The sequence below is a fragment of the Arachis ipaensis genome, chromosome B3, assembly GCF_059453495.1.
Source record: "Arachis ipaensis isolate K30076 ecotype BB chromosome B3, ASM5945349v1, whole genome shotgun sequence".
Classification (NCBI taxonomy): Eukaryota; Viridiplantae; Streptophyta; class Magnoliopsida; order Fabales; family Fabaceae; genus Arachis; species Arachis ipaensis.
The window spans coordinates 687566-698667 of record NC_142438.1 but is presented as its reverse complement, the minus strand read 5'-3'; the positions used below and the strand labels follow the sequence as shown (position 1 = coordinate 698667).

Below are 11102 nucleotides of genomic sequence, written 5' to 3'. Positions count from 1 at the left end.
TCTCTGACTTGGTTTACGTCTGGGAGCCGCCTCCGAGTTGTGTGTTCCAAGAGATGGGGGTGGTACCTGCAAAGACACTCCGATGCCTAAGTCAGCATGGGGATAAGCAGGTTTAAGTGTCTTGGAACTTAGAGATATCTGAGGGGTGTCAGTGTATTTATAGTGGTGATCCAATAACCACCGTTGGAGTAGTGCCACCTTTTTAGGTGGATAACCGTCCCTTTATTTAGGGATTGTTGAGATATGGCTTCTAGAAGTGGATTGAGAGATTTTAGGGGCAGTTACTTATTTGAATAAGTGTTATCTGCCAGCTATCTCTTGAACCCGACTCCTTTGGAAAGAAGTCTGTGTTGAGTCCGACCTCTTCTAAAGAGGTCGGTGAATAACGAAGGCCAATCTTTGGATTGGGCCTTTTGGTGTATTTGGACCTGGGCCTTAGTGTTGGGCCAGTGTATTAACAGTGCCCCTACTCGAGTTCAATCTCTTTTTCTTAAGAGTTGGATTCGAGTATTTGAACTCGGGCTTGTAGGCTCTGTATAATTGGTTTTAGCACATCTTACTTAACCAAAGAATATTTCTTATCCTAGTTTCGTACAACTCGTTCAATTCGAGTTGTTTTGAGGATACATGACTTATTTTAATACAAATCACCTTTCTGAAACTTATTCTGATTTCTTACGACTTGTTTTGATACGAATCGTTTATTTCAAAACTCGTAATTATTTTTTAGTATAACCTCATCTAGCTCATTCGATGCGAGTAGTTTTAAGGTCTTACGATTTGTTTCATTTCAAATCGTTTAATTAAAACGTGGCTATTTCTTGATCTAATTTCATACAACTCATTTAAATTTGAGCTTTTTTTTTTTTTTTAGGACTTCACAACTTGTTTCAAGTACAAATTGTTTATTTTGAGTCCTTTTAAAGTATCAGATCATTTTTATAACCATCGGACTTCATTGCTTTATCCATTATGCCCCTGCTCGAGGTCGAGCTTTATGGAGTCGGACTCGAGCAATCAAGTAGAAAGGATTTTCGAATGAAGCCTTTTTTTGTTGAACTCATTCATTCTGAGTTTTCTAGATAACTTGTTTTTTATACAAGTCACTTTTTTGAAGCACAACTCGTTATATATCAAGTTGTTTTGCGCAATTTGTTTTAATACAAATTACTTAGATCATATGGTTATTTTTTACTTGATTTGTTCAACTCATGGGTTTGAGTTGTTTTAAATCATCAAGCCGTATTATAACCATTGGATACCAATTTGTACCTCGTCGCTTTATCCGAGCGACCATTGAAAAGATCATCTCGTGATTTTTGCACTTTGTCGAGCATAAATTGGCGCCTTAGGTGAAGGGATTATATGCTTATTCCCTCCCCTTTCTAGTTTTTACAAGGTTGTCATCCTTGTGTGTGGTACAACTCGTTTTATCCAAGTTATTTTGGAGGATAGTTTTTACGTTTCGATTTTAGTCAAAAACGTTTACAATCCTTCCTTTTTAACTCGTTTCTATACGAGTCATTTGGTTGAAGTGATTTGTAGTGCCCCTACTCGAGCCCAATTTCTTTTTAAGAGTTGGGGTCGAGTATTTAACTCAGGACCGTAGCCGACCTGATAAGGAACCGACGTGATGTTTCAGAACTGACGTGTTTTTTAAAAATTCTCAACAGTCCCGTCTAATCAAACGTCGCGTCCGTTAGGGATTTGTGTATTCATACGCGGGGATCAGTTACATTGGGAACGGTGCCTCTCTTTAAATGACGGCTTCCGTTTTTACCATTGTGCCCCCAACGTTTTTATAAATACTTTCCCTCTCTTTCCTTGCTTCGTTTCTGAAAACTTTCACACTTCCTCTCCTCTGTTCGGAAGAAGCTCTTGTTCGAAAGAATTCACCTTTCTCTGTTTGTTGTGTGCATGCTTTTCTGTTTTAGGTTTCGAAAAAACCTTTTTGATCTTTGTTTTGAAAAACCTTTTTCTTGGCTGACTGTCCCTTTCTTTAAGTTAAGTTTTCCTTAACAACTCGGGACAGCCTTTTGCCTTAGTGCTTTCAATAGGTTTCCTGATCTCTTTTTGGTATTCCTTATACTCAATTTTTGATTTATTGAGTTCTTCGTGACTTAGGCTACTTTTGCGATTCATTTTAATTTTACTCGGTTTCGCATTCCGACTTATGAGTCGGACTGCTCCCGAGTTTATCATGATCGACTTTTATAACCTCTTTACACCGACTTGTACCTCGTCGTTTTATCCTGACGACCATTTAGGTCGGTTCATGGGATTTTCACGCTTTGTCGAGCTTAAGTCGGCGCGTTTCGTAGAAAGAAAGAAAAACGAGAAGGAATTTATAAGAGATAAAAGATCTTTATTTATTTGCGAAGGTACTTTTACTGCTACTAAGGGTTTTTCACTATCTATGATCCCTTAGTCTCTATTGTGATGCCTCGTTAAAAACCCCCCTTCAGAAAAAACCCTTTCCTTTTGGGAAAAAAATCATGAAGTTGGGAAAAGAGTATACTAGGGAGTAGAGTTCGCTTTAACCTTTTCCTAAGATCTCGGTAATCTTGTGGGGTCCTATCCTTTTTGTTGTCAGCTTTCATTAGCCCGAACTCAGTAGCCTGATATTTTTTCTTATCAAGATGAGGTTTTTTGCGGCGAATCTTGTAGCCATCCTTTGTCTCAAGAGCTCTTTCTTTATCTGAGTTTGCTCTCAGATTTCTGGAAGGGGTTCACGTTCTTCTTTCGTGCTGTAGCATCATTGTAGAATGTTGTCTTTGGTTAATAATTTTGGACTTGGCTCTCATAATAAGCCAGTGCCCCTACTCGAGGTCAAGCTTCATAAAGTCAGACTCGAGTATTCAGTCATGCCATTCTTGAATCTTACTATTTGTTGCTATGTGACTTTTACAAGTTATTTTGGACTCTCTTTTTGGGAGGTCGAATAACTTGTTTTATACTTGTTGTGTGTTAATCTAGTAAGGTCGGATACTTATCTCTTGGCTTGAGGAGGCATTCTTATAATAAATCACCATCCTTTTTCAATTTGTTTTAAACAAATTGTTGTGAGGTCAGGTTTACATCCTCTTCGTGTTGATGTTTGATTATGATCACGCTGTCCTTAAGTTATTTGTGCAATTCGTTTTAGGTTTGCCCCTTGCCAGCTTGATTTAGTACAAGTGGCTTAATGAGGTCGGACCATGATTTGCATTTATAACTTTTTACACCACTTTGGATCTCGTCACTTCAAGTCAGAAAAAGTGTGCATTAGGGGGTAAGGTGTGCTTTTCTAGCTGTAGTATCCCTTTTGTTGTAGACATGGCACAATCTAGGCAGATTGTTTTCGAGTAAGTCGAGTATGTTGTAGTAGTTCTTTTTCAAGTTTTAAGTGACTTTGTTGGGATCTCTTTATTTTGGTGTTGGCTTTTCTTCGTCCGATTTTGACCCGATGTCATTTTGGATCAAGACGAGGTTGTCGGTTGAGAAATTTCTTCGTATGACCTTCTCATGGCCATTTATGCTTGGGATCTGGTTCTCGAAGTCGTACCTCAAGAAAAAGGTTGGACTTTTCTTTGTAAGCTCTAAGTTTATCCGACCATGTTGTAAAGTCTAACCTTTAAAAGAGGTCGGATTTTTCTTTGTGAGCTCTTAAAAAAGTCGAATTTTCCTTTATAAATTCAGAGATTTTGACCTCATTGTGGTCTGACCTTTAAAAGAGGTCGGAATAAGCTCCAAAGGAAGTCGGATTTTTATTTGTAGACTTGAATCCTCAGAAGAGGTCAAATTATCTTCATAAGCTTGGATCCTTAGAAGAGGTCGGATTTTTCTTTCTAAGCATCAGAAAGAGGTCGGACTTTCTTTCTAAGTTTGGAGGTTTTCGTCCTCATTGTAGACTTTGATCTTTAAAAGAAGTCGGAATCTCTTTCTGATATTCTTCGAGGTTTTCGACCTCATTGTAGAGTTGATCGTGAAAGAGGTCGGATTTTTTATAGACTCCAAAAAGAGGTCGGATTCTTCTGAGCAATGAGGTTTTAGACCTCATTGTAGAGTCTAACCTTTAAAAGAGGTCGGACTTTCTTTGTGGGATCTAAAAGAAGTCGGATTTTTCTTTATTAGTCTGGAGGTTTTTGACCTTATTGTAGAGTTTGACCTTTAAAAGAGGTCGGACTTTTCCTTCATGAACTTTGCAAGAGGTCGGATTTTCTTTTTGAGCTCCAAGCTTATTCGACTTCGTTATAAAGTCTGACCTTTAAAAGAGGTCGGACTTTTCTTCATGAGCTCTCTAAAAGAGGTCGGATTTTCTTTGTGAGCTCCCAACTCATCCAACCTTGTTGTCAAGTCTGACCTTTAAAAGAGGTCGGACTTTTCTTCATGAGCTCTCTAAAAGAGGTCGGATTTTCTTTGTGAGCTCCCAACTCATCCGACCTTGTTGTCAAGTCTGACCTTTAAAAGAGGTGGACTTTTCTTTATGAGCTCTCTAAAAGAGGTCGGATTTTCTTTTTGAGCTCCCGGCTCATTCGAATTCGTTATAAAGTCTGACCTTTAAAAGAGGTCGGACTTTTCTTCATGAGCTCTCTAAAAGAGGTCGAATTTTCTTTGTGAGCTCCCAACTCATCCAACCTTGTTGTCAAGTCTGACCTTTAATAGAGGTCGGACTTTTCTTCATGAGCTCTCTAAAAGAGGTCGGATTTTCTTTTTGAGCTCCCGGCTCATTCGACTTCGTTATAAAGTCTGACTTTTAAAAGAGGTCGGACTTTTCTTCATGAGCTCTCTAAAAGAGGTCGGATTTTCTTTGTGAGCTCCCAACTCATCCAACCTTGTTGTCAAATCTGACCTTTAAAAGAGGTCGGACTTTTCTTCATGAGCTCTCTAAAAGAGGTCGGATTTTCTTTTTGAGCTCCCGGCTCATTCGACTTCGTTATAAAGTCTGACCTTTAAAAGAGGTCGGACTTTTCTTCATGAGCTCTCTAAAAGAGGTCGGATTTTCTTTGTGAGCTCCCAACTCATCTGACCTTTGAAGAAAAGTCTGACCATCATCCCCTCCAATGAAGACTGGGCCTTTATCACCCCGACTTTCTTTTTTCTTTGGATCGGATTCCAGTTTTCTTCCTGGAAGGCATCCATCTTTATTGGTGTGCAAACAACATCAAATTCTACCACAGGAATATTTCTTTCCATATCCATTGACAGTGATGTAATTTGTGAGCAACCAACGAAAGATGTACCATGAGAATTTTTTGTGTTATTCACTGTTGTAATTGACATGTGAATCCACTGAAGAAAAAACTGGATTCATCACTCCGTTGTCGGATTGGGTTGCATTCAAATTGGCTGATGTTGTGTATTTGGAACATGCAACTGCTCCATTCCATGAGTGGGTATCATGGATTTTTCCGAGATTGTAAGTTGGCACAGATGTCATTGTCCATCCTATTTCACGAAGAGGTTGGGTTTAGTCACGTTCCCTTTTCCTCTTTTTTTTTTTTTTCACGTAACTTCTTTTGCCAATTGAATTTTCTAAATTGAAAATTCTTTTATTCAATTGGCTTTCGAGTTCCCTTTTTTTTTTTTCACGTAACTTCTTTTGCCAATTGAATTTTCTGAATTGAAAATTCTTTTATTCAATTGGCTTTCGAGTTCGTCTTTTTTTTTTTTTTTCACGTAACTTCTTTTGCCAATTGAATTTTCTGAATTGAAAATTCTTTTATTCAATTGGCTTTCGAGTTCGTCTTTTTTTTTTTGGTTTGCTTTTCTAGAATGGCCTTGGGACAGTGCTTTCTTCTCTTTTGTTTAATCCAATTTAACTGTAGAAGTAGAATCATCATCCCTATTTGATAACCTCTGCCCATTGGGAGAAGTTTTTACGGAATTTCTGGTATCCATAGAAACTGTATTCCAGCTTCTTTTTAACATGCTTGCATCTTATTCATGTTGAGTGGTTGTCTGACTATGTTGTTGATCATCCGCCATTATCAAGAGTTGAGCTCCAGGTCCCCGGCAACGGCGCCAATGTTCCGGGGCTTACCTAGAACCGGACGGTGGTTGGGCTTGTTTGTGAGGCCCAAGCGCTGGATGAGTGTGGTCTCTGACTTGGTTTACGTCTGGGAGCCGCCTCCGAGTTGTGTGTTCCAAGAGATGGGGGTGTACCTGCAAAGACACTCCGATGCCTAAGTCAGCATGGGGATAAGCAGGTTTAAGTGTCTTGGAACTTAGAGATACCTGAGGGGTGTCAGTGTATTTATAGTGGTGATCCAATAACCACCGTTGGAGTAGTGCCACCTTTTTAGGTGGCTAACCGTCCCTTTATTTAGGGATTGTTGAGATATGGCTTCTAGAAGTGGATTGAGAGATTTTAGGGGCAGTTACTTATTTGAATAAGTGTTATCTGCCAGCTATCTCTTGAACCCGACTCCTTTGGAAAGAAGTCTGTGTTGAGTCCGACCTCTTCTAAAGAGGTCGGTGAATAACGAAGGCCAATCTTTGGATTGGGCCTTTTGGTGTATTTGGACCTGGGCCTTAGTGTTGGGCCAGTGTATTAACAGATTTAAAATTTTCATTTATATAAAAAATTTAAGTTAAAAATTCAATTTTTTCAAAGATGAGAAAACAACCATATATCACCGCATGTAACTTTCGAAATAGTTGTTATTATTAAAAATAAATCCTTTATCTTTCTTTGTGGTGAAATTAAATCTTTGATTAGTGTTCGCTACAAACTCGTTTTTGATATAATAATAATAAATCTTTAGTTGGTGTTCATAACATTCTCAAGTATAAATTACAAATATATTTATTTTTAATACTCATATTTAGGAATAAGAATACAAATTTCAAAACTATATAATAAATTTTCATGAGAGAAGTAATTAAAATTCCACCTACTAAGAACCCCATTAATTATATAAACTCATTATCTGGCCTATGCAGCATGAGATTTTTCTTCCTAAATTAAACTAACATCTACAAAATTTATTCACTGTAGCTACAATCACAAACACTGGCATTGCATTGCGACCCAACACTCCGGAAACTAACATCTCTGCAACAGTAAGAAAATTTACAGGCATTTGGTAGTTTTTAAGGTAAAGCATCATATAAACTGCTTCAGAAACTCGGTCGCAACAAGCCTCCCCCTTGTGTTCACCGACATTTTGAGCTCGCTAATCTCTTTATCAATATCCTGCATTTTCAAATCCGTTACTGAACTGCCAACAATTAACTCAATATGAAAGAAAAACATAAATTAATATGTTCTAATACATAATAAGAGAAGAAAAAATATCTTGCTGCATTTTTTGCATGTTATGCTATTATCTGAACCAATTACTGGGTGAATCATGTTCTAAACAACCTTGTGCTAAAGTTTTCGTATTGATGGGAAGTACAAATGAGTAATCAGTAATGCTTCCTTAACAATTCCTAGGATTTCAAAGTTTTGATAGCCACTTGATTTGTTACCACAGATACAGATACTACCTTAAGCTACAAAATGAAATGAAATGAAATGCAAATCCTATTTATGGGCACAATAAGATTCTTGCCTCCATAAATTGCACTATAAAATCAATGAGCTTGTGCTTCTGCATCTCCTCACAGTGGTAATTTGTTATGAGGAAGCTAATGTCATATCCCTGCCAAGAGAAGCAACAAAAGACAGCAAATTTTCAATTAGATGTTACCAAGAAAAGTCGATGCATGTTAACAACACTCTGCATCTTCTATCAGGTGTTTACAAAGCAAGTTCCCACTGTCCCAGAGGATTTCTTTCACATTTTTTTTTATCAATTACTACATAGGAAATGGACAAGACTCGAGATTTGACGTTCTATGTTTTTGTCTACTCTTTGTAAGGATGGCAATTCATCAACCCAAGCAAATCATTAGAATGTAGATACAGGCAATGTACAACATCTATGAAGCAGCCACAAAATAGAATTTGATCATTAATGACAACATTATTTGATCAGAAAAACTATCACCACACACTGCTGCAGAATTAAATCTCGTAGTGTAAATGTCCAAGATATATACCTGCACAGGCTTTCTCCTCAGTACTTGGAAAGCCTCAGCCCTCATTGACAAAAACCTAAGAAATTTCTTGGTCAGTATATTTTCAAGTTCATCAGCCTGCTTCACCTGCATGAGAGGATATAATTAAAAATAAAGGAAACTATGAATATCGGTATACATCATATGTTAATCTGATTATTAGAAACATTCTCAGTTTGCTAATATGCTGACAGAATTAAATTATGAAAGCAATTTGATCATTGTCAAGATGCTTGTATGATATTTTGCTGATGGGATCTATGTTAACCATGTTCAAGATGCAAGTGTAACTCTAAGTATAACATATGTCAAAGTTTCTAAGAGGGGCAGAATGTGCATTGCAGCAAAGTTGAAGGAAAGAAATAAAAATCTAAGGTCGAGTTGATAGCTCATATCTTAAGGAAAACACGGGACCTTTAGAAGCCAAGAACTCAGGAAGCTAGTTATCACATTATCACAGCAGTAACTAAATGTTTTCAATGTCTCAACAAAACATTATTTAAAATACAGTATCAACCAGAAAAAGATAAGTTTACCTTGAGACTTATCCGCAATGAATTGATAGATGTTTCAATTAAGCATTTTTCAGCCTCATTTCTACATATCAAAACCTGTAAAAATAAAAAATAAAAGCACAAAATTGCACTTATCTTCCTATGGAGAATTGATTCAAAACATATTAATTTCTGTAAACATCACTCAGAAAAGTAGAGTAAAAGTGGGTGAAAATGTTAAGGCACAATTACCAACTATGAGTCTCAGGCTCAGGTTATACCTAACAAACACATGCAAAATTCAAACTGGTTTCCTAATTATGGTAAGAATGAGCAAAACAGAGAATGGCAATAACAGAACAGCATAGATCCAAGAAAAAATGATACCAAGTACAGCCAGCATAAAACATGTTTTCATTCTCCACTTTTGCCACACATAATACTTGCTTTCCATAACAATGCAAACAAAAGCAAATCATGTACTGTAACAAGAAAGGATGACACTTAATCTTTAGAATTCAAGCCTATGTCATTAAATCATAGACTGCTTAATAATTGTTCCTCCTGAATTATCCATTAGTCATAAAATAGTAATCTCACTATGTGCAAGAGGATGCAATAATCTAATGTGCTCTCTTAATTCTAGTACCTACATAAAAAAAAAAAAATCTAACTCCGCTTATGTTACACCTGCGGTACATAGCCGGTCCCAAACCCAGATAAAGGAGGAGGGTTGTGTTAAGTCTTCGACAGCCAACATAAAAACTTAGTCGAATCTTCATTACATTCATGACATAAAAAAAATCTAAGCCATCTATCTAAGACTCTTTATGAACAGTTGCCTGATTACTATTACATTGTAATGTGGCTACTTTTTTATAGAATCACTGAATCATGGCATTAGGGTAATCCATGGTGTGTCCTTTCACCTAGGAGCATTCTCCTAACATATTTCTTTTGCAATAGGAAGGTTCTTACCGGATTGAGAAGCAACTCAGGGCTCGACCTGCAAATAAATGACAAAACTTACAACCTTCACTGAGAAATTTATTGCTTTGATTTATATATAAAAAAAATAACACAATGCATTAATCATAGTACACAATCTTTCAACATGGATATCAACTGTCAAATTAAGTATAACCTAGAGCAATCATAACTTTTGGAACATAAATAAATAAATTAAAAAAAAAATCAGCAATAAGAACCAGTGTGTGAAAGTGAAATATATATGTAAGAGAAGCATACTTGAGCTCAACCTCAGGCTTGTTATGCCTTTCAACTTCTTGACAAGGGAAGTTCTGCAACCAACCAAAAACCACAACAATTCTTAGTTTCACAACAACAAGAAACAATAATAATTAAAAAATAAAAGGTGAAAAAGCAAAAACATACCTGGAGGCACATAGCGGCGTCAAGGGTGTTGCGAATGCACGTCAAGTAAGGGCGCAAGGTGGAGGCCTGCAAAACATTCAAAATGGAATGAATTGAATTGAGAAGCTAATAACTGAAAAGAAAAACAAAGGTTTATCGAAATCGAAGTACATGTGGGTGCGTACCATGGGACTTTGGTGGTGGTGGTGGTGGTTGCCTCTGAAATCTGAATCTTCAACAAAATGAAAGAAATGGAAGTGATCCGAAATCAGAAAGCAACCTTGGAGTATAAGCAAATCAAATCAATGAATGTATTTGGGAGTGGAGTGGGTCAAGAGAGAAAGTAAAGTAAAAGAAAAGTCCGGTCGGTGTTTCAAAGTAGCCACCCACCACTACGGTATTTTTCTGCTCTACCACCACCTCACCTCAGTCACTCACCTCCGTGTCGACGACATCAAAAATTAAAAAATAAAGTATAATAAAATAAGATGAATTTTAATTATTATTTTCTGGGGATCTATTTTTATTTGCACAAACAAAATATTTAATAAGTTTAAAAACTATTTTTATTCTTTTAAATATTTTGTTTTATTTTTGGTCCTTGTAACATAATTCTGTTTCTTTGTTTTCATAAAAACAATCACGAGATATTTGATTTTGATCCTCTAAAAAAAAAATCTTTACATATAAATCTAAATATTTTAAAAAGCGAAAGAGTTTTTGTCTTGGATAAATTATAATATTTCATTTTAAATAAGCTATCATTTTAATAAATTTAAGCCAAGCTATCATTATTTTAGCAATTAAAAATAAACCTAATATTAATTTTGTATATGGAATATGTTAAGAAATCAATATTTTAGTAAAAAAATTAATCAATTTTAACTCAAATATAAAAAAAAAATTAATCAATTGCCTTTTGCAGTTATTACTATCCCCTGAGTAATTTATTCTTAAAAATTTAACCGAGTAATTACATTTCTTTTGGTTGGTAGTTACAAGTTTGGTTGCGGTTTCGAATCTCCTATCTTTTAAAATTTTTTTTTTTGCCAATGAGTTATAGCTCAAATGGCATAATCTCCCCATACTCAATTAAGAAGTTGCGGATTCGAGTCTCCTATCTTTGGTAAAAAAAGAAAAAAATATTTCAGTCAATGTTACCCATCAGTTCCTTTGTCGGTAAGGAAG

General features: G+C 36.2%; 1 protein-coding gene across 1 annotated transcript; it reads right to left on the bottom strand.

Annotated features, from left to right (window-relative positions):
• Positions 1–6866: 6866 nt before the first annotated feature.
• ARPC4 (binding protein) lies at positions 6867–10450 on the bottom strand. The gene is made up of 8 exons (XM_021117664.2): positions 10100–10450; positions 9936–10001; positions 9789–9841; positions 9519–9546; positions 8583–8657; positions 8029–8133; positions 7539–7628; positions 6867–7177 (listed from the first exon to the last, which is right to left on the bottom strand). Exons 1-8 carry the CDS (start codon positions 10100–10102, stop codon positions 7088–7090), a joined length of 510 nt encoding a protein of 169 aa, XP_020973323.1. The 5' UTR covers positions 10103–10450; the 3' UTR covers positions 6867–7087.
• Positions 10451–11102: the final 652 nt, after the last annotated feature.